Consider the following 24,744-nt stretch of genomic DNA (forward strand, 5'->3'; position numbering starts at 1 on the left):
AAAGGGTTCTGGAGGGGGGGGTGGGGGCGCGACATTGCAGATAGCGGCGGATCGGCGGCGAGCGGGTGTTACAAGCAGCTAGCAAAGTGCTAGCTGCTTGTAACAAAAAAAAATTATGCAAATTGGCCCAGCGGGGCCTGAGAAATCCTCCTGCGCAGGTTACCCCGAGCTGAGCTCGGGATAACTGGCAAGGAGGTTAACAAGCACCTCCCAAATCTGGCTATCCACTGAAAGTTCTGGTTCATCACTTGTGATGGTGACTGAGATACTAATAATTCTGGTTGGCATGCACATTAAATCCAGATTGTAGTTAAACTCACATTTAATCCAGGGTGCAGTTTGGAAATGTGCCAATTGCATGCTGTTCCTGCTGACTGTGACTGGTCCAATAGCCACTGCATACAATTTGCACTCAATTAGCATGTAAACTGGAATTAATGCCATCTCATTGACCTTCTCTTCTCATTTTTTTGTACTGACCTCTTGGTTACTGCAGAGAGGGTCTGTCTGTTTAAATCACTGTGGATGACTCAAATGTCAACATTTTGTTCTGTAGTGGCCCTGTAACATGTAGTCCACTCTCAAATGTTGATACTAATGGTACGATAAAGCTGAAAATTAAAATTTTGCTCTGAAACATTAAACATTGTAAAAAAAAAATGAATATGAAACAAGCTGGTCTAATGTTATTTGAAGGCATATTTACACTTCACTGAAGCCAAGTGATAACATACCGTAGGGGTTAGTTAACAGTGCTCAGTTACATTGCAGGATAATTCTGCAAGTCAACACACTGCCCATACAATCCTATGGGGCTGTTCACAGCATTGTATTGTAACTGATAATCTAACTCACTGCATGCAGGCTTTGTATTAAAGTCTATGGCTAGTCTCCATTGCAGTTCACGCATGCATTATGCAGCTGACCACTGTAAACTAGGCCTGAGTGGTTTCAGGAAAATTATCAGATTGACTTGTAGTTAAATTATTACTGAGCAAATAAAGGAGAGACGTTCTCTACTTTCCCCTGGATACAACAGAAATGTGTATGCATTGTTTACACAGCTTAGTACAGCTCAAGTCAAGCTGATCATTTTGTTATGGTAATTACAATCCTATCAATTAGTTTCTACATGTAGTGAATACTTTGATTATGAACCCTTCCAGTAACTTCAGAAACCAGTAATATGTTTTCAGCTGTAAGTTGTATGCTGTGTTTAATGCTTAGACTAAAGATGACATTTTAGTTTCATCCCACTTTGAAACACACCTGAACTTTGACAAAAACAATAACTGATACTTACCTGGGGCTTCTTCCAACAGAAATAGCCGATCCCAATCGGGTCCCGATTAGAGCGGACCCAATTGGGATCGGCTATTTCCACCTTAGCCCGAGCCGAGAGCCGCTACTGCGCCTGCGCTGGAGCCAGGAATGTAAATAGTTACATGCCAGCCGTTCTGGGACCTCTAGCACTGCCACCGTGGGATGGAGGAGGACGGGGGAAGCCTCGATAGGATCCAGAGGCTTCCTCCACCCGAGGTAAGTACCCCCAGGGGCACTTTTTGGAGCTACAGGTGTTCTTTAAAGCAATAGACTTTAAACCACAACAGGCCCGAACCTATTTACTTTTTTTCCTAAGTTCTCTCTTAGGAGAGAAGTTTAGGTATAAAATAAATTTTGCACTCTGCAATTGAAAGTACCAAAAAGTAGGTGAAAAAGTCCTGTCAAAATTATTCTCGGTATTTTCTTGTTTGGTGGTGGCTTAAAGTGTAACTGTTGGGCATAAAATAAAAAATCAATTCTTTATTTTTATCTGGTAAACAAGTAATGAGGATGCTAACCAGACAATCCAAAAGTTAAAAATCACTCTTAGTTTTCTTATCCATAAAACAACATTCCCCAGTTTCTGTGGCTCTTATTTGGTACATCTGCTGCAAAAAAGGAAGTTGCAGGGCATGCTGGGTTGTCTTTTTTTGCTGCTTTACTTTCCCCTCAGACTTAACTAATGCAGCCTAATTGGCTGAAGTCTCTTACCCTCCTGTTTTCCCCCTCCCACGCCTCTGTTCCTCTCTGATTGGCCAATATTTCTCATGCTGAGACAATGCACTTTCTATTGCAGAGCTGAGTGGGAGTGCCTGAAGACTGGGAGGGGGGCAGGCAATGCATACACAATCAGGCAGAGGAGAGTAAGGAAATGAAATTACATCAGGATTGGCTTCAAAATTGACACAGTTAAGATGGAGAATCCTAAGAAAGATTTTCTCTTTTGTTACTATAGAAAAATCACTAAAATCACAATGTGGACAGTACAATACAGTGCAGTATGTTATGTAAGTAGAGCAAGTATTTATCTACTTATATATGTGGGTTTTTTGAGGAGATAGTATTGCTGACAGCTCCTCTTTCACAGGCATTTTGTTGATAATGTGATAATATCACCCAGGAGAAAACTTAGTTGTAAAAGTGAATTGGATCAGCCCCAAAGTGTGTAAACTTTCATGATTATTTGAAATATTTACTGGTGATATTTACATATTTACCTAGTTTATTAGCATAAGTTATTTAATATTTAACATAATGCATTGAGTATAGAAATGGCATTCTGTTGAATGAAGTGTTCTTGCTGTTCCTCAGCATTAGTGGAAGTGATCTGTCCCCAGACTGCGTATTATTACTGGCTGACTCCATAAACCTCTGTCCCAGGATTACAGAAGTGGATGTAAGGTGAGAAAGACATATAGCTCAAATTGTGCTTCCTGTGTAAATAAAAAAAATCTACATTTTCATATCTGACTTGGAGAGAAATTGCCGTATTTGTATAAGTATAGGTGCTTGTGAAAAAAGTGTGTAAAAGTAAAAATGCATTAGTATTGCTGTTGCATTGGGCTCAATATTAGTTTAGGAGCAGATAAGACTAGAATAGATAGTAAGGGTATCTAAATACTCCTAAGGGGTGTACTAGACATGTACCTTCTGTGTCACTTTCTATCCATGCATCTTGTGATTCAAGTGCTTTGAGATGCCAGTTCTGCTCAAGAGAAAGACCAGAAACCCCCCAAACAGGCTGTCTGCACGTTTTACCGATGTGGTTCTGTAAATATTTATTGTATATAAGATGCATGTTCTAACCTGTGGTCAATATACAGGAATAGAGACTGAAGAAGGCATATTAGCTAAAAGTTTACTCTTTTTATTTTAAATAGACACTGAAGCGGAAAAAAAATTATGATATAATTAATTGGTTGTGTAGTACGGATAATTACTAGAACATAAGTAGCAAAGAAAATATTCTCATATTTTTATTTTCAGTTATATAGTGTTTTTTTATAACATTGCTCTAATTTTTTCAGTTTACACACTACTCTGCATTCTAAATGATTTTACAGAGCAGGCCAGTGAACTATTGAACTGTCCTCTGGAGAGAAAAAGAAAGTACAGTGACAGACACTTAAGATAACAAGCTTCAGAAGACAGAGCTCTCTGCGACTTTGAAAGTCGTGGAGCTCAGTGGCTCTTTTTCATAGATAACAACTGGAGTTTCTTAACCCTTCCCATACTGGAAACAATATTAGACTTACGTCTCTGCTCCTAATGTTTTATTTCTTAGCTGTACTACACATACAAATCATTATATCATAATTGTTTTTTTTTCGCTTCAGTGTGTCGTTATGTTATCCAATAAATGGTATCATCCTGATTAAAAACTTCTATCTTCCAAAGTCAGAGCGGAGGTGCGGAGCAAATAAAAGGGGCTTAACCTCCTACCTGTATTCTCCTAGGGTATTTTTTCTGTTCAAAGAGGAGGTGACTGTATACAGGAAGCACAGACACATTGGGAACCCAAATAGATCAATATATCACCAAACAAAATTATCAATGGGAAGCAAGAGTAATACTCACAAAGGCGGGTGGCAGTGAGGGCAACCAGCAACATAAGACAAGTGGAGACACTGGGGTGTCCAGAAAGGTACTGGATGCCGTCGCTCTCTTATGAATATAACGGTACTAGGTGTGGCAAAGCCATGTGAGACCAAGCACATCCCTCCAATGGGGGATGTAAAGCACAAAGGGGTAAAGAGGTGCCCATGGATGTATGAAATTAGGTTGAAAACAGCTAAACTTGAGAGAAATAATGACAACTTCATATAACAATGGCATTTATTATGCACTGCACAAAAGACATAGACATATACAAGTATAGGACATTCACATTTAGATGCGGAGTACCTAAAACTCACACACACACACACACACACACACACACACACACACACACACACACACACACACACACACACACACACACACACACACATATATATATATACACACACAAAAGTACATATAAAATGTATAATTTATTACTTAATGCATAAAATGCACAACTAGAAGGCTTTTACTTTAGATGAAATGCAGAATAAGAGGAGATAGTATATGGCCAGTTGGCCACTACATTTGGCCTGATGAAGTGGGCTCAGATCCATGAAACACGTTGCCAAGGCTTAATAAATGTCATTCTTATATGAATGTCACCTCCTCTTTTTCTCAAGTTTAATTGTTTTTAACCTAATTGTCAGGTATAGCAGTATTACCTCACCAGCGGAGAGTGCTGCGGCCGCCGCTTCCGCTTCTAACGTCGCCCCAGCGGCGGCAGCATCCTCTCAGTCGTCTTGCACAGCCCCTGGCAGGACAGGTCTCTCCTCTGCACATCAGATTAGGTCAGCACACTCGCGGGCGGGGCAGCAGGACCTTTATAATCTGAGGAGACGGGTCAGCTGATCTTGCAGTCAGCTAAAACCAACCTGCCAATCACACCCGCTGATTGGTCCAGCCCTCTGGGCGGGCGGTTTGAGTTTGCTTTCTGTATTTAAGCTGGGAGATGTCATTTGCTCATTGTCTGTTGTTGCGAATACTTCGTGTTAGCGCTCAGACCTTAGATAGTTCCGGTGTGCTTTGATCCGGGAGGAAACCGGGGATTTCACACAGAGATAGGAATTGTTTGATAGCTATAATTATAATTGATATTATTGTCTTTATGTGTATGATCCTTGCCTGAACTCTTGACTATCCTTTTGCCTTGTGATTCTGTGCTTCTGCCCATCTGATCTTGTTGCCGACTTTTGCCTGAACTCCACTTTGATTCTGCCTGCCGATTCTGTACCTTGTCTGCCCGTCTGTTGCCTACCTGATCTGTCCGACTACTCTCTCTCACCAGTGAGCCCTCGCCACTGGTGAGGTTACCGCTGTGGTTCTATCTGTAACCTCTATCGCCACTGGTGAGGTTACCGCTGAGGATCTATCAGAAAATTACTGTTTGCACCAATCACTACACTTTGTGCAATAAAGCTAGTGACTTTGTCACGTCTTACACGCCATTTGCTAACTATTTCTGTATTATTGGTGATTCTGCAGATCACCATATAATCAGATATAGTATCTGTATTATTGGTGATACTGCAGATCACCACATAATCGGAAACCTGTTATCCTGCTGACACTATTGTTACACTAATTTTATACATCCTTGGGTGTCTTTTTCCCCTCTATCCTTATTCTGTTAATTCTGGTAAGACAAGGAAACAGCTACAGGGAAACAGCTACAGCACTAATTCAAAAGCGGATGTCGGTATACAGATTAAGGATAAATAAGTCCTTCCACTTTTCATTGTGTCCCCCTACTGAAATGATAACTCTGTTTTTTGGGTTTTTTTTGCATTTAGTAAGAGTAACATTCATCCTTCACCATTTTAGTGTTTGTTTTTGTTGTTGTTATTTATAGTTTCTCTCTTCCAGGTCAGCTGACAACATGTATTTGCATCTGCAGAAGGACAGCATTGACAAGATCAGCTGCAGGTAGGGGACACATCTCTCTGCATCACGGAGTATGCACGGCTCTGTAATGATCTCTTTATTGTACAGCTGAAATCAGAAGTTTAATACACTTAAAGCAGACCTTAACTCTTGCGTAGCAGACAAGGAAAACACAGAGAAATGCCTGTCTAATTCTCCCTTATATGCAAGTAACCCGCAAGTATAAATCAGGACTGTCAGCTGAGTCTGAACAGTGCCAAGGTGTGGCGAGGGTCTGTGCTAATATGTAAACATTGGAGGTTTACCTTTTCTGTGCTCCCAGGATACCAGGAAATAACCACTACATAATCTCTGTTGGATTGCAACAAAGAAATGTTTTTCTTTAAAGGTTATTCTACTGTTGCTTATCTTTTAGAGCAGAGAGGAAGTTCTGAGTTTAGGTCTACTTTAAGGGTGATTTATTTAATACTCACTTTTGTGGTTCTGTTTGTATACTAACTTTGAAAATTCTACTAAAAATGTATTGATTGAAAAAACTCATTGTTGTGGTGAATGATGCAGAATATGTATGCTGCTCATCCAATACATGGTTATTAATAGGCTGACCATATATGATTCAATTTTAAAATTCAATAAGAATAACTAAATAGTGGTAAATTGTGATCAATCATACACTTACTGTACATGACCACAAATGAAATAATGGTTCTGTAGACTCGCTGACTGCAAATTTCTATCAGCAACAAACCATTTTCAGGGAAGGAATCAGAGGTTTTTGCATAAACCATCATAAGGCTATGTCTTCTAGGGCCAAATATTTTGTCATCAGCACCTACTGGCACTAACAGTGTTAAAGCCAATAGGTAAGTATTCAAAATATTTACCTTTAGGAATGTTGGATAGAGGAGAATTAGTGGGTCATAGAAAAAAGTTCTGGGTGTCTTGTAGGGTTAGGTTTCACTTAGGTCTGTTAGTTACATTTAGAGAATAGTATTTGGTTAGGATAGTATCAACATTTTGCAGGGATACATTTAGGGTAAGGCAGGCAGGGGGGAGGCACAGGGTAAGGTGAAAGTCAGGGTTAGGCACACGGAAAAAGAGGGTGCTTAAAGAGAAACCGTAACCAAGCATTGAACTTCATCCCAATCAGTAGCTGATACCCCCTTTCCCATGATAGATCTTTTCCTTTTCTCAAACGGATCATCAGGGGGCTCTGTATGGCTAATATTGTGTTGAAACCCCTCCCACAGTGTAATGTCGGGACCATGGTGCTGCCATCACACTGTGGGAGCATTGTTGCATTGTGGGAAATTACAGCTGTTTCCAGCTGTTTCCAACTGCCAAAAATGCATCATCTCTTTCCACAGGCATCACCTGCCAGCAGTAAAAATGTCACCATGTGATAAATTTCAGAATGTAAATCAGGGAGAGGAAACATTTTACAATGGGCAAACATTGACTAAATCATATATAAATAATTATTGTAAAAAATAAGCACTTTTTAAATTGTTATTTTCACTGCAGTTCCTCTATAAGTTAGGCATTAGATAAGGAAACATTTAAGGTTAGTTAAAAAGTTAAGTTTAATACCGTAATTGTGTGTCAATTGCCAGATACACCCTGATGAAGCCCATGGTGGGAAGGGCGAAAAAGCATAAGTGTGCTGACATGTAAGGGGAGTGATATGCCATGCTGATGCGGTGAAGCATTTGTAGTGACATCGGTGAGGGGGGCCTGCATGGCATATCCAAGATTTGCTACTGCATGGAATGAAGTGAATAGGCTTAGTATTCCATTATCGTAAGACTGGCACTTAGAAGATGTTATCTGCGAATGTAGAACTTCCACTTTAGAAGTGAATTACCCAGCTGTCTGCGCGGTGGACTTTATCATCTAAGGCTGGCTATTTCTGCACCATAATTGAATTGAATTGGATGTTGTTACATGGAAGAACTACAGTATAGCCTTCGTCTTTGAGTCCTTGAGCAATAATGAATATATATATATACCCTCTCTCTCTCTCTCTCTCTCTCTCTCTCTCTCTCTCTCTCTCTCTCTCTCTCTCTCTCTCTCTCTCTCTCTCTCTCTCTCTCTATATATATATATATATATATATATATATATATGCTTAGCATGCTTAGCAGTTTATAAAGCTGAATCCGGTGTGACTGTTGGTGTATGTGGTTGCTGAGTGGGGAATGCTCCCTTGTTCAAATATTTTAAATGGTTTTAATTACGGGATACAGTGTTGAGGGGGACAATTGTTTTAGTAAAGTGTTTTGTACTTTTGAAATAGCCCGATAGCTCTAGTCACTAATTTACATTGTAAGCTGTGAAGATTCAGGCCATTTTACACAGGTGTGCATGGTCTATGTTCAGTTGGATGTAACGCTGTCTTGTCATTCGCAGGTTTAACAGTTGTAGAATTGGGAAGAATGATGTGGCTCCTCTGATGAAAATTCTGCTGGGGAATCCGAATCTGCAGGAAATCAGGTTTGTATCTCATAATCCAACCTTTGCTGAGAAAAGAGGAAAAGACAGACAGGATCGTTTTTACATAGATGAGTCCATTCAGGAAGTCTTAGCAATGGTGGTGACAGGTTCCCTTTAAAGTAAACCTGTGATGAGGAAAATAAAAATGCATATCTGCTTGATCTCTAAGATCCTCAGACACTTGCTGCCCCCTTATTGTGCCCGGTCTCCTCTCCGTGCTGCCACTGTAGCCTGCATTCATAGTTCCAGCTGGAGCTGAAGGGTGCATGCACTGTCCACTCTGCATGCCCTCTTTGTGCACAGCTTTCACCAAGAGTTTCCTGAACATGCATGATTTGTAGGGTACTAAATTTGTTAAAAAAATAAATAAATAAATAAATTACACTTAAAGGGTTGAAAAAAGTACATCAATTAAAACATAAACTGATAATTGCATAGATAGATCCAGCAGTACAGTATACAGTGGTTGGCAAAAGTATTCAGCCCCTTGAAGTTTTCCACATTTTGTCACATTACTGCCACAAACATGCATCAATTTTATTGGAATTCCACGTGAAAGACCAACACAAAGTGGTGTACATGTGAGAAGTGGATCGAAAATCATATATGATTCCAAACATTTAAAAAAAAATAACTGCAAAGTGGGGTGTGCGTAATTATTTAGCCCCCTGAGTCAACACTTTGTAGAATTACCTTTTGCTGCAATTACAGCTGCCAGTCTTTTAGGGTATGTCTCTACCAGCTTTGCACATCTAGAGACTGAAATCCTTGCCCATTCTTCTTTGCAAAACAGCTTCAGCTCAGTCAGATTAGATGGACAGCGTTTGTGAACAGCAGTTTTCAGATCTTTCCACAGATTCTCGATTGGATTTAGATCTGGACTTTGATGGGCTATTCTAACACATGGATATGTTTTGTTTTAAACCATTCCATTCTTGCCCTGGCTTTATGGGTCGTTGTCCTGTTGGAAGATGAACCTCCGCCCCAGTCTCAAGTCTTGCAGACTCCGAGAGGTTTTCTTCCAAGATTGCCCTGTATTTGGCTCCATCCATCTTCCCATCAACTTTGACCAGCTTCCCTGTCCCTGCTGAAGAGAAGCACCCCCAGAGCATGATGCTGCCACCACCATATTTGACAGTGGGGATCAGGGCCGGATTTGTACTTTCCAGTGCGCTAGGCCTGCTGTCATCTACCGCCCTCCCCCCTGCCCCCCCCCCCCCCCCCCCCGCCGCCACCACCACCACTACCAAAAAACATTCTGACCAACACTGACTATCGATCATTGGTTTGAATGGGCTCATTTCAGTAGTGCTGCTCTGCCTCCCATTCAGCCAAGAATCAGAGGATGCTCTGTCTGCTCAAAAATTCCTGCAATTTGTGCTCCTGCCCGAATGCGCAAAGCAGCCAATAGTGTTCTGGGAATGCATACTTGAGAAATGACGCTGATATATGTACTTGTCAAGAATGCATAACACTATACTGGCGTTGGTTGCTGTGCACATCTGGGCAGGAGCAGAAAACTTGTGCAAGTCGCAAGTGGCCAGAGCATGCGCTGCTTCTTTGTCCTCTGTGAGACTGGCTGCAGTCAGGGCCACAGACAGGTGGCAGGGAGCGCGAGTGGCCAGAGTATGCGCTGCTTCTTTGTCCTCTGTGAGACTGGCTGCAGTCAGCGCCACAAACAGGTGACAGGGAGCGTGAGTGGCCAGAGCATGCGCTGCTTCTTTGTCCTCTGTGAGACTGGCTGCAGTCAGAGCCACAAACAGGTGACAGGGAACGTAAGTGGCCAGAGCATGCGCTGCTTCTTTGTCCTCTGTGAGACTGGCTGCAGTCAGAGCCACAAACAGGTGACAGGGAGCGTGAGTGGCCAGAGCATGCGCTGCTTCTTTGTCCTCTGTGCGACTGGCTACAGTCATAGCCACAAACAGGTGGCAGGGCAGCTCAATGGAGAGAAACAGAGAACAGGTAAGTAGCAAACATCCTGTCAATACCCACTTTGGATGTTTGGTTGTAATTAGAACGGACCTGAACTCAGAACTTCCTCTCTGCTTCAAAAGATACACAATAACATAATAACCTTTAAAAAAAACATTTCTTTGTTACAGCTGATACAAATCCTGCAATAAATCGGCAGTGTCTACTTCCTGCTTTCATGGAAGCAGACATATTGTTAACATCCTGTGCTTTCAAATTATCTTAGATGTTGTGGCAGTCAGGGGACACAGGAGAGATCAAATTACAACGTCAGATTAGACACAGATGAGGGGGAATTACACAGGCTCTCTAAAAAAATACAAGGTAGATTTTTCTATGTTTTCCTTCTGTCCTGTGCAAGAGTTCAGCTCCACTTTAAAGCATCTGAATGATATTTATTTATATTTGAAAAATCTATGTATCTCTTTTGAATGCTGAATGTACATATGGTGGTGTGCTCTAACATATTGACAGTATACAGGAACAAAGTCTTAAGAAGGCTTATTCACAGAAAGATTACTTTTTTTCTTTTAAGCCAATAAATGGTATCATCCTCATTCAAAACTCTCTGCTTTCGCTGTGGCTAAAATGGTACAATGCTTTACTGCTACAGGAAAGGAGAAGGATGCCAAACTATACAGACTAGCATAGAGGTAGTAACAGCTCAGGTGACAGTGACAGTTTAGCAATGAAAGTAAAGCAAACAGCATTTTTATTCCTCTCATAGATGGTAGGAACAGAAAATGAGTCAGGAAAGAGTTAACTGAGACCACTGCTGGCTAGGAAGAAAAAAAAACCCTAAAGCCATAAATTTAAGTAGACTAGAGATAAGAAAGTGTAATTTACAGCTGCTGGGGTCAGTGTCACAACTGTAAAGGAGAAAGTGAAGAAATTAGCAGGGTTCACTGATGTCTTTGAATGCCTGCATTAAAACTCAGCGGAACTTAGTTCTATCTGCTTTGTAATGTAAATCCCTGGTATTTCTCACATCAACTTGTATGATCATGATAAGAGGAATTGATCATCAGATGAGGTGACAGCAGATGTTGATTGAGAGAGAGACTTGCTGGAATAGGGGAACTCTGGAATTCAGCTATTAGTGCAGAGCAGGGCGCTGGCTGACTGCGCTGCGGGACCAGAAGAGGTGTTTAATTTTGACATATGACCTCTTCCCTCTCCAAGTCATGCCGCCCCTCTTATCTTATCTGATTTTTATCGCCCTAGGCCGTGGCCTTTGTGGCCTTTCCAGAAATCCGGCCCTGGTGGGGATGGTGTGTTCAGAGTGATGTGCAGTATTAGTTTTCCGCCACACATAGCATTTTGCATTTTGGCCAAAAAGTTCCATTTTGGTCTCATCTGACCAGAGCACCTTCTTCCACATGTTTGCTGTGTCCCCCAAATGGCTTGTGGCAAACTGCAAACGGGAAGTCTTATGCTTTTCTGTTAACAATGGCTTTCTTCTTGCCACTCTTCCATAAAAGCCAACTTTGTGCAGTGCACGACTAATAGTTGTCCTATGGACAGATTCCCCCACCTGAGCTGTAGATCTCTGCAGCTCGTCCAGAGTCACCATGGGCCTCTTGACTGCATTTCTGATCAGCGCTCTCCTTGTTCAGCCTGTGAGTTTAGGTGGAGGGCATTGTCTTGGTAGGTTTACAGTTGTGCCATACTCCTTTCATTTCTGAATGTTCACTTGAACAGTGCTCCGTGGGATGTTCAAGGCTTTGGAAATCTTTTTGTAGCCTAAGCCTACTTTAAATGTCTCAATAACTTTATCCCTGACCTGTCTGGTGTGTTCTTTGGCCTTCATGGTGTTGTTGCTCCCAATATTCTCTTAGACAACCTCTGAGGCCGTCACAGAGTAGCTGTAATTGTACTGACATTAGATTACACACAGGTGCACTCTATTTAGTCATTAGCACTCATCAGGAAATGTCTATGGGCAACTGGCTGCACACAGACCAAAGGGGGCTGAATAATTATGCACACCCCACTTTGCAGTTATTTATTTGTAAAAAATGTTCGGAATCATGTATGATTTTCGTTCCACTTCTCATGTGTACACCACTTTGTATTGGTCTTTCACGTGGAATTCCAATAAAATTGATTCATGTTTGTGGCAGTAATATGACAAAATGTGGAAAACTTTGAGGGGGATGAATACTTTTGCAAACCAATGTATATCAAGCCCATGTAGCAGTGTATATAGTGTTAATTTTTATTTTATTTCTTTCTTTTAAAGTGAACCCGAGTCTGCCATATTAATTTCTTTTTAAACAAAACCAGTTGCCTGGCAGCCTTGCTGATCTATTTGGCTGCAGTAGTGTGGGTCACAATCCTGAAAAAAAAATCATCTTACCTTCTTCTACAACAGCCCCCATCCCCCTTGCATGCCCCCGCCACTCGCAGCTACACACAGACCTCAGATCAGAGCAACCCACTGCGCCATACTGTGGGCAACTATACTACCTATACTGGGACAACTATACTAGCTACCTATACTGGAAGCAACTAAACTAGATACCTATACTCAGGGCCGGCCCGCCCATGAGGCGATTTCTTTGAAAATTGCCTCAGGCGGCAAAAAGTCTAGGGCCGGGCCTGCGCTATACTGGGGACACCTATACCAGCTACCTATACTGGGGCAACTATACTGGCTACCTACCTATACTGACTGGGAAAATGTTGGGTGCTGTGCGATCATTCCAAATTGGGGGGGGGGGGGGCATCCTCACAAGTTTGCCTCAGGCAGCAAAAGTTTTAGAACCGGCCCTGTTTAGAGGCTGTGCCTAAAAGTATAAGAGGCAGAGAATAAGAGAGGACAGTCAGGCAACTGGTATTGTTTAACAGGAAACAAAAATAGTAGCTTCCATAATCCTGTTCACCTTAGGTTCTGTTTAATGGTGGATATCACAGGTCCCCTAGTGGCTGGACCGCTCAGTGCCTTCCATTGTATTTCAACCCACTAACTGTACAACCTCTTGGACACAATCAATGAGCTGAAACAGATGGAATTTGGCTGCAGACAGCTTAGAAGGGAGCTTGCGAGTTACAGTAACACAAACTACACACTATTTCAGGGTACAAAGCTGCCACCACCTCTGTAGAAGGACAGAGGACTTACGCTCACAGATTCTAAAACCTGTGAATAAAAACAGTTAAAACACCCTAATCTGCTATAATAAATAGTAGTAGCGACTCTTCAGAAAGCTAGGATTCGTTCTGTGTGGCTGAATAATAGGTGCAGCTGAGAATGAAATGACTTTAGAAGTATTTTATTTATAAATGCAATATAAATAATTAATATATACGGAAAATCATTAAAATTAACGATTAAAGAGAAAAGTAACCCAGTGTAAAAATAAAATGGAAAGAAAATAAACGAATACTTAAGTTCAGATGAAATATGTCCATTTTTTGGGGAAGCAAGTTAAGTTCCTTTGTTCCAGAGCAAAGTTCATACAAGATGGCCACTAGCTCGGTCCTCAGGCTAACAGCATGCTCTCATGTCGGTGTTTAAGATGGAGAACTGGGGTGGAGTCCCAGCTTTATCCTTTTCAATGACCCAGTTTTTTGGGCAGTTTTTTGGGCGGATTCTCAGGGTCAGCCCCTGGGCTGGATGGGGTGTTGTTAAACTTTTGGGCAGGAAGTTTTAGGCTCACAAAATATGACATTTCCATATTACCTCTCCCGCTTCCCGCACACAAATAACAGTCACAGATTCATAATCCTCAGAATATGACAATTCTTATGATATCAAACTTGGATAGTGTCACATGTTCTGGCACTAAGCAGCTGAATAACTCGAGGGCTGAGTATGTCAGTGGCATACATTTAGTATTAAAATATTCAGCGGATCAGCAAAATGATATAATTTCCATAACTATCATATAAATGGTATTCCTTAAACAAGCAAACATATATATACACTCTATTTATTCCCAATGCTGGCAGAATGGCTCCAGCATGTTTGAGAAATACCAAATCCTGAATAGGCCCCCTGCTGTGGGCTTCCTGACTTCTTAAGTAGTTTAGGCCAAATGGTACTGAATCACACCTAGCTGAGAGATAAGTTTCTTTTGAACCAGGTAATTGAACGCAAACATTGGCTTCCCTGGAGAACAAATTAATTCCATGAAAAGAAGCTCTGCTAGCAGCTGAGATGGCCAGATTCCACAGGACCCCAGGCCTTTTGCCTTCTGCTAGGACTACACATCCAATTTGGATTGTCCCATTAAACACGATCAGTGCAGAAAACCGATTGTGATTGCTTTTTTCTCATGGTTGATCCGTGACAGTGGTAACCTGCATTCATGTGTGCAAATAAAGTAGAGTAGAGATAGTCACTGAGATGCTAATAATTCTGGTTTGCATGCAAAGTTCATGCGAATTGTATGCAGCTTAGAAATGGGCTTATAAAAATAATTTCCTGTTGATTTGGATTTGCCCAATTCCAAAGCTGTATAATATTTGCATGATATTTTCGTGAACATGACCATAATTTTATCAAACCAGGCGCCAGCTGAGTAGCGCCTGAATTGAGCACCTGCGCAACCGGGTAATTCAGAGTTCTGGAAATTGCTGGACCACTAATTACGTCTCCCTTCGAGTTGCTACGACTGGACTCGGCGGCATACACATACATTTTGCTCAGAACAATACAGTTGGTTGATTGCTTAAGGTCTTCAATTATTTTAATCATAAGAAAAATAGTAATCAGCAAAAATGTTTCAGGACCCTTTACATGGGCATTTTAATGTTTTCCTGACAATTTTCCACTTTAGAGAATGACAAATAATTGCTGGGAAAAAGGGTATTGCACTGCAGTGCTCTGTCTGTAGCATTGGGCACAGTAAACACAGTCAGTGTAAGTGGTGTTTGTTCTGCATCCCCATCAGGCCAGTCCTACACATTGCCTGCTGTATACAAACATCTTTTGGCCATTAGTTTGCATTTACGCTACAGTATGTGTGTATAAAAACACAAACCATCATAAAGGATTCCATAGGATTCCAATTTTAGCTCAGTAAATTTCGCATGGGATTTTCTGCGGTTCTTTTTGCATGTCCGATTCAGCGTTTTGCAAATTTTTTTTTCTGTGCAAATTAATGAAGATCATTTACATGCGTATGTATCTAATTAAAGGAACGCTATCGATTAACATGTTTTTTTTTTAATTGAGATAAGAATAGTTTGGGAAGTGCTGTGAAGTACAAGTGTATACTTTTAAATGCTAAGGGCTCTTTCACATTACATATCTCTTTGCTTACTGTTATCAAATTACTTTCACACTTACTGATGCATCTGAGGCAAAATCTGACAGGACTGCTCATTCATGAAGGGAGGGGGGATTCCCTCACACTGCATCTGTGAACCCTGTGTGTGAGAGAAAGCTCTCACTGCCTGTCTCTTACTGAGCTGTCTGCAGAGAGCAGAGGAAATGTAACTTATTTATAATTGTATATGAAACCTGCCACCCCTTTCATATGCAGTCTGACATGCAAATAACAGTGTAATATTGAAGCAGACCTTGGCAAATTAAACATTCCAACTAAAATAAAATCTACACACAATGAATTAAAGCTTTTGCCTCTGATATTTAACATTCAGGGTATATTCACAATGGGACGGTGCATTTTAATGCGACGTTAAATTCGCAACGTGTCTGCGTTTAGAGGTAACGCACTGTAAGCAGTGAGTTAGCACAACGCAACATTTTAAACGCGACTTTAATGCTGCACTGTGAACGGCCCATGGGATTATCATTGCAATGCGGTAAGCTGTGTTATAAGACTTAATAACGCAGCTCCGCAACGTGGCACTGTGAATGCGACCTCAAAGTAGGAAAATGTTTACACAGCTACTTAGACATTATTTTTACACTGCCATTTTAGAACACTTGGTTTGATAGTGTTCCTTTAACTTCAAAATCGAAGGCAGTTTTTCACAGAAAACCACATTGTTTCTGAATTTCCATTGACTTGCATTAAAGGACAACTGAAGCGAGAATGATATGGAGGCTGACATTTTTATTTCCTTTTAAGCAATGCCACTTGCCTGGCTATCTTGCTGATCCTCTGCCTCTAATACTTTTTAGCCATAGACCCTAAACAAGCATGCAGATCAGATGTTTCTGACAGTATTGTCAGATCTGACAAGATTAGCTGCATGCAGGAGAACAGAGACGCCAAAAGGATAAAAGGAAGCAAAATGAGCTTAAAAACCAAATTCTTGGTAAATAGAGGAGGTAATGGTGGACTTACCTCCTCCAAGTAGACACACAACGACTGTAGTAAACACAGTCAATATATTTTATTTATGAACTCCAAATATGCAACGCGTTTCGCAGGTTTGATCCGCTTCATCAGGCAATAACAACGGAGCAATAGCATATGTGGTCAGTAGAAGAGCCAGGCACCTCTGTCAAGATTAGCTGCATGCTTGTTCCTGGTGTTATTCGGACACTACTGCAGCCAAATAGATCAGCAGGGCTGCCCCAAACATGTATAAAAAACTTTAAGCGCAGTTTGAAATGTACTATGTAGCTTACCTCAATTAAAGACAATTGTTAGAAAAATGGGATTCAATTTATTCATACTAAAATAAAATGACAGTGCGTTTCACAGATTTTGCCTGCTTTATCAGGTCAATGTGGTGTCTGCGGGTTAACACAATACAGTAATAGAATGCATGTAGAAATGAATGGTAGTGCATCTAACCGAGATGCACCTGACAGACACTCTAAATAATACGCTTCTTAAAGTGGATCCGAGATAAACTTTTACTCATTGCATAATTGTGTTCCTTTCATATAGTTTATAGGGCATTCCTCAAGCCAAATACTTTTTTTTTTAATACTCTAATTTCCTATAAACTAAACAAGCCTCGCCCACAGCTTCTTTAGAGTGCCTTGGCACTTTGAGCCTTAGTAGCAAGGGCGTATGGGAGCTCAGTCTGGGCAGGAGGAGGTTACTAGCCAGAGATTTCAGACGCAAAGGGGAGGAGGAGTATTGATTGAAGTTTTCACAGGCTGAGGGCTGGAGATACAGATCAGCTTACCTGTGTGTAATATAACAAACAGAACATGGCCGCTCTCGTTGTATCACAGGAATAAATAATCGGATCCGCTTTAAAGAGACTCAAAAGCGAAATAAATTTGCTATATTTACCTTTTAATTCGCTTCAGAAGTCTCATTAGCGGTAAACCGCCGCATCCACGCCGGAAGACGAGGGCTGCAGACGCCCCAAATCCATGGGCAAACATCCACAACCAACTTGGTTGTAGATTCTGCTGCCATGAGAGGCAGAGCTTTCTGTTGTAGCTCTGCCTCTCCTGCTGTCAATCGCCGCACGGATCGCCGCCTCTCCCCCACCCCTCTTTGTGAAGGAAGAGTGAGAGGGGCGGGGGGAGGCGGTGATATGCAGTGATTGACATCAGAAGAGGCAGAGCTACAACAGAGAGCTCTGCCTCTTTCAGGAAGCGGCGGCCAGATTCCCCAGCGGGGGTAAATGTAGCAAATTTTTTTTGCTTCAGACTCTCTTTAAAGGCACAATTGTGCTTATTGCAGTTGAACAGGTACAATAAGAACTAATGCAACTAACACTACGAATAATGGCTGCAAACTTATGCAACTCACATAAATACAACTTATTATCAGGGAACCTTACCCATCACTTTTTGGGAGAGACATCAGTTCCACGCTGCAATACAATGCAGTAATAGCTTGAAGCACCTTTTCTGTTGTTATATAATTGTTCCACTAGATGGGGATGTTATACCATGTTCTGCTTTCAAGTAAAACTATTTCGCCTCCTTGGTTATATTATACTTTAAAATGACTGCGCAATATTTTATATTACAGTAGAGTCCCGGTTATCCAGAACTTAAAGGACTTACGAGGTGAAAATTAACTTCTGAGAAAAACAATTATATCTATCCTACTTCTCCTAAAAATGACTTTTTTAAATATCCCACAGTTTTATTTCTATATTTAAATCTAGTTTTTAAGTTTTCACTGTTTCATTGTTTCTGCTCAATGACACCTTCATTGAAGTATGTCAGAGCTCAGATCTATGAATTATTGACCCTTTTTATCTATTTTCGGCTCTTAAAAGCTATTTACTGACAGAAAAAATGTTTTATAGCTGTAATTACTTATCAGTGAGGGTTATGCTGTAGTCTGACCCAGTCCGACCCGGTCCCGACCCAGACAGAAATTGTCACTTGCATACTTAACCACTTTGTCCTCCTTGACGTATAACAACGTCAAGGAGGACAGGCGCGCCCCCGCGCGCTCCCGCGGCCGGTCGCGCGTGCACGCGCACCCCCGGCCGCGGAGTCGGTAGCCACGGAATCAATTTATCGGGCTATGGAGCCCGATCATTGATTCCTCTCCCCCGCTGAAAAAGCGACAGCTTCTCTCGGAAGCTTCGCTCTTTCTGAAGCTGTGTCTCTCTAAGCGTACATTGTACGCTTAGAGTGACGTCATGTAAAAAAAATCGAGATTGCCATCTTGTGGCCAAAAAGTAAAACTACAAGTAAATTCCCAAAAACATTACAATACACCAATATTTCCCCAAATAAAACACTTTTATATCCCACCCTCCCAAAAATGCCCACATAAAATGTTTAATCAAAAAAAACAAAAAAAACATTACTATAAAAAAAAAAAAAACATAAATATTTACCTAAGGGTCTAAACTTTTTAAATATCTATGTAAAGATGAAATATTTCTCTCTATTTTTTTTTATAAGCTTGTAAATAGTGATGTATGCAAAACGGAAAAAATGCTCTTTTATTTCCAAATAAAATATTGTCGCGATACATTGTGATAGGGACATAATTTAAATGGTGAAATAACCGTGACAAATGGGCAATAACAATACGTGGGTTTTAATTATGGAGGCATGTATTATTTTAAAACTATAATGGCCGAAAACTGACAAATAATGAATTTTTTCATTTTTTTTTCTTATTCTTCCTGTTAAAATGCATTTACAGTAAAGTGGCTCTTAGCAAAATGTACCCCCCAAAGAAAGCCGAATTGGTGGCGGAAAAAACAAGATATAGATCAGTTCATTGTGATAAGTAGTGATAAAGTTATAGGCTAATGAATGGGAGGTGAACATTGCTCGGATGCATAAGCTGAAAACGACTGAGATGTTAAGTGGTTAATGTTTAACTTTTTCAGGCAGAGAAAGAAAAAAAGGAACACAGCATAGTTATTTGTGTGTTCGGCACTGTACATACCCATGTCTATCTCATCATGTCACACGTCACCTCGTAAGTCCTTTAACTAACCAGCCGCCTTAACCAACCAGTGCAAATTGTCGACAGTACTCACAGTGGCGAAGGCCAACTTGTAGGCTGTTTGTGGGCTCTACTGTGCTTAAAGGGACACTTAAGTCACTGTAAAAAAATGAGTTTTACTCACCTGGGGCTTCCAGCAGCCCCCTGCAGGTTTATCGTGCCCACGCCAACTCCATCAGATGCTCCTGGCCACGCCGGCAGCTACTTCTGGTATTGGCGACAGGAGCCGACAGGCCGGGAACGCGAGTGATTCTTTGCGTTCCCGGCCACAATAGCGCCCTTTATGCTGCTATATGCTATATAGGGCGCTATTGTGGCCGGGCTCTATTGTGGCCGGGAACGCAAAGAATCACTCACGTTCCCGGCCTGTCGGACCACTATGGCAAATAACTGTAAAACGTAAAATTCATATGTACCTAAATATAGGATGTACATTTGTCGCAGAGTAGATGCACTGTAATGTTTGTGACTACCTATGCAGCTGTCACTCACAATAGATATTATAACCTACCAACTTTGAATCTTTTACCAACAGGTTTTTCACTAGTCCATCTCTTCATGGGGGATTCTCAGGATTTCTTTTATTTTCTCAATAGAATTGGCCAACTATTGGCCAATCAGAATTAGATGTTGGTGCACACCCTATAACCTGGTACACACATCCCATTTTGATTGGCCAATGACTTCCTAATTTTACCGCCTCTACATAGCATGGGGACCAACAGATTTTAAATACTATAAAGTGGTAAAATTGGTCAGTCAATGGCCAGTCAAAATTGAAAGTGTGCACCTCCATCCCTCTGCCTGATTTAAGGTAAAATCTGGGTCACATGAGACAAGGCACTTTGATGATGAGGCACTTTTGCTCCTCCTATAGCACTTTCTTGAAGAGGAAGTGGAATGAGCTCCCATTCACCCCCCCCCCCCCCCCCCTCTATCTGTTCTCAGTTGGAAAGGGGCAGTCACTTGCATTCTTCTTGCCTGTGACCACTGCTAGGCTGTCACTTTCTCTTCCTGGTGATGGGATTGAAAGCTGGGGAGTTGCGAGGTTGGGGGTCTGGGAGCATCTAGACAGCCTGGTCCTCAGGACATACAGAAGAGTGCACAGTGGTCTCCCTCTATGTATTTACTGTATGTATCTATTAGGTATTTATATAGCATTCAAGCATTGGCATCTCCTGCACTACAGAGCACAGTATATAATAATGCCATTTATGGCTGTGTTATGTTGATTTTTATCTATTAAAAATACATCTTTTTCTACACATTATTTCAATATTTTTGGGGGAGGGGTTTCTGTTTGGGACTAACAATTGAAAGTCTGGAAATTGTCCTTTAAATGTCAGCTTTGTTTGGCGTGTTATTCATTGAAACCTCTTTTTTCCAGCATGTGTATGAATCACCTGTCAGAAGATGGCATCCTTGCGTTACTGGCTTCTGTTAGTTCCTGCACAAGTATTACACAGATCACTGCTCGGTAAGATGTGATCACAGTGACATACTAAAAGATCACCTATCCATCACAGGCATCACGTACAACACACATCACATGGGCCTGTCAGCCTCCCAGAAGCTCTGACTCAGGGCTGCACAGAGAGAATTGTGCAGGGCGAGCTCTGTAAGGAAAGGCTCAGGCTGGTGAGAGCAGGGGAAGCTGGGAAAGCTATTACTACCATAAACATTTATGTTCTGAGGACCCACAGATTATATAGTCGCTAGTATTTCCTGCAGCAGCAAACCACAGGTGATAACAAGATGCACTACTAACAGGAAATGAGATGTGACAGATGGAAATGGGGTAAAGGAAGTCACCTTTCCATTCAAGTCTGCAGTCACCACACATTTCTAAAACTGTCAGAAATGTCAATATTGTTCTACCAGGATCTGTGATAACAGGCAGGGCCGGATTTGTACTTTTTACCACATTTCACCATCTCCTCCACAGGCTAAATGAAACCTGTACATGTGCACAGCATGTACATGGCTGGCTGTGGTAATTATATTTCCCTTCTACAACCCCAAAACCTGCTGCTAATTGGTTCCACCCCATAACTGGCTTTAGACCAGGGGTGTAACAATAGACCCTGCAAAGGATGCAGGCGCAGGGGGGCCCAAAAGCCACAGGGGGCCCCATCCTGAGAGAAAGACAACAAAGGGAAGGAAGAGAGTGTCACTGTGTGTAAAGTTCTCCATCAAATAATGTATGCAGGGACATTTTTAGGAAAAATACTTGCAGACATATACACACAGGCACAATTACTTTTACTTTTTCCTGTAAAACCAAAGAAAAGCTCAGCTGCTGCTGCATTTGACCTGTGTACAATCATCAGAGCAGTAGAGCAGTGTCCCAGTATGTTCTGGCTCAAATGGGGAGAGATAAGTGTGTAACTCAAGCGGAAACACTAATAATCTGGGTAGATAAATAAATCTGTGTTTCCTGAGCTGTTTCTCCCATCACAAGCACTGCTCTCTGTGATGGCATTCTGTGTACAGATAGGGAGAACACAGGCAGAGAGGGGGCGGGCTTGAGCAGACTGCTCTCACAGATAGGGAAAACACCGGCAGAGAGGGGGGCAGGCTTGAGCAGACTGCTCTCACAGATAGGGAAAACACAGGCAGAAAGGGGGGCCGGCTTGAGCAGACTGCTCTCACAGATAGGGAAAACACAGGCAGAGAGGGGGGCGGGCTTGAACAGACTGCTCTCATAGATAGGGAGAAAACAGGCAGAGATGGGGCAGAGAGGGGGCGGGCTTGAACAGACTGGGGAGAACACAGGCAGAGAGGGGGGCGGGCTTGAGCAGACTGTTCACACCGATAGGGAGAACACAGGTAGAGAGGGGGCGGGCTTGAGCAGACTGGTCTCACAGATAGGGAGAACACAGGCAGAGAGGGGTGGGCGGGCTTGAGCAGACTGCTCTCACACATAGGGAGAGCACAGGCAGAGAGGGGGGCGGGCTTGAGCACACTGCTCTCACAGATAGGGAGAACACAGGCAGAGAGGGGGGCGGGCTTGAACAGACTTCTCTCACAGAGCAGATAGGGAGCAGTTCTCCCTATCTTGAACAGACTGCTCTCACAGATAGGGAGAACACAGGCAGAGGGAGGTGGCGGGCTTGAGCAGACTGCTCTCACAGATAGGGAGAACACAAGCAGAGAGGGGGCGGGACTTGAGCAGACTGCTCTCACAGATAGGGAGAACACAGACAGAGAGGGGGAGGGCTTGAGCAGACTGCTCTCACTGCTATAGAGCTTCCTGTCCTGAGAAAGCAGCTGACCGAGAGCTCAGTCAGTGTTTTTTGCAGAGGGGAATACAAGCTCACAGGGCAAATCAGAATGAAACAGACAGCAGGGTAAGTGTCTGTTCTCATTTCCCTACTGGTATATAGTATTAATTAAAGCAGGTTGCTTCGTCTCTGGTACACTTTAAGGTTAGGCACCCACCTGCAGTTAGCCATGGGGGTTAAGTTTAGCCTTAGGAGAGTTTTATTGTTAGGCACCACCTGTTTGGCATCAAGAGGAAGGTTTCTGTGTGAGAATAGGGTTAGGTTGGAACATAGTAAAATATTGGTAAAATTACAGCTATTTCTACTTGCGGCGCTATTATATGTACGCGACACTGTTGGCTGCGTACTTATTTCAGGTGTGACTCAGACACAGTGAAGCCAGAAAATCAGCCAGGGTTCTGGCATATTTTATAAAACGGGGTAAAAATAGCAGCTTCAGTATTCCTCTCATGACAAGTTTCCTCTAGCAGTAATTCTGTCTTAAGTGAGTTTACTTGTAATTGTCTTTACTTGAAGGAAAATAACACGGTTCTTGTCTTTTTTAAAAAAAATAAACTTCTGATAAACACTTTCAGTCTCTACACAGAAATGGGTAAACGTTGTGAAGCTTTGAGGCGGCTCTGAAGAGCTTTGAACCTCAATCATACAAGCAAATTTGTGTTTAAGGTTTAGAAGCAGCTGGAAGTGAAGTCAATGATGCCGTATTCCATTGTGTGATTTCCAGGCTGCACATTAGAAGCAGCTCAGTTTTCCCTGCAAGTGATGTGACGGCTTCAGAGCTCGCATGCAGCACGGGAGACGGAGAATTACTCATGTCCTCCAAGGTTTCAAGCTGCCAATTCACATACTGGAGAGATCATCGTTCTTGGCAGATTTCCTGTGTTATTTCCACTTATTTTTCATCAATTCTAGCGAAAAACTAGTCACCTGCCTGTTCTCATTTCTCATTCTCCATTATTGCTGTCAGATGCTAAGTAAAGACCACAAAGGTGGCAAATGGAATAAAGGAGGTTTTGCACACTGTGGAGGAGTTGCCTGAGGAATACGGCACATAGAAGTGGGAAATTCTGCCAGGGGGGAACATGGGGGTCTGCCCATGCTGTGAGCACATGAGGCAGCTGCATAAGGAAGGGGAGCGCTATGCGCAGTGGTGGTGGGATATTCTTTATGGATAAAGGGGTATGCTTCACAAGGAAATGGTGGAAATGGGAGAGAACTGCATGTAGATTTACTGTGCATAAAAGTATTAAAAGAGTTGCCAGTGGCATAGCTAAGGAGCTATGGGGTCCCAGTGCAAGTTTTACATTGAGGCCCCCAAGCACTCTGTACATAACAATTGATGTGGTCCACTAAAACCTGCCAAGGACAACCACATTGTCAGGGGTGCAAGAAGGGGGTGGGGAACAGTTTGTTAATGATTACCACTATTTAAATAATCTATAGAAGTGCTCATTACCAGCACAGGACAGATAGAGAGCTAATACTGTGATTGAGGGAGGGCCCCTCTGGCACAAGGGTCCCGGTGCAGTCGCAACCTCCGCACCCCCTATTGCTACGCCACTGGGAGTCGCCAAGACATATAAAATTAATAAAACAGTTTAAAAAGGTGGAAAGATGCTAACTTACCTCCTCCGGGAAAAAATGCCACCGATTGGGCAAAGTTCACTTTTATTACAGACACAGGACAGCGCGTTTCATAAGATCTCCTGTATCCTCTGCTCTAATCACAATGTGTTGAAACTAAGCACTTCACATCCAGACCTTGTTTCCCCTTATGGACCAGAGCAGTTTAGACAGTTTAGCTATGTCCCTATTATTATTAACTACTTACTGCAGTTTAGCTATGTCCCTATTATTATTAACTACTTACTGCA

The 24,744-nt window shown here is 42.1% G+C and overlaps 1 protein-coding gene across 3 annotated transcripts in view; it reads left to right on the forward strand.

Moving 5' to 3' along the window:
- The window catches only part of NLRC5 (NLR family CARD domain containing 5), a 336,749-nt gene that overhangs the window by 216,548 nt on the left and 95,457 nt on the right, over positions 1-24,744 (forward strand). For all 3 annotated transcript variants that reach the window (XM_068259606.1, XM_068259607.1, XM_068259605.1), the window contains 4 exons: positions 2,635-2,724; positions 5,794-5,853; positions 8,221-8,304; positions 20,974-21,063. In XM_068259606.1, the coding sequence (XP_068115707.1) occupies positions 2,635-2,724; positions 5,794-5,853; positions 8,221-8,304; positions 20,974-21,063 (324 nt within the window). The remainder of the gene's footprint in view (positions 1-2,634; positions 2,725-5,793; positions 5,854-8,220; positions 8,305-20,973; positions 21,064-24,744) is intronic.

The sequence above is a fragment of the Hyperolius riggenbachi genome, chromosome 11 (assembly GCF_040937935.1).
Source record: "Hyperolius riggenbachi isolate aHypRig1 chromosome 11, aHypRig1.pri, whole genome shotgun sequence".
In the NCBI taxonomy this organism is placed as follows: Eukaryota; Metazoa; Chordata; class Amphibia; order Anura; family Hyperoliidae; genus Hyperolius; species Hyperolius riggenbachi.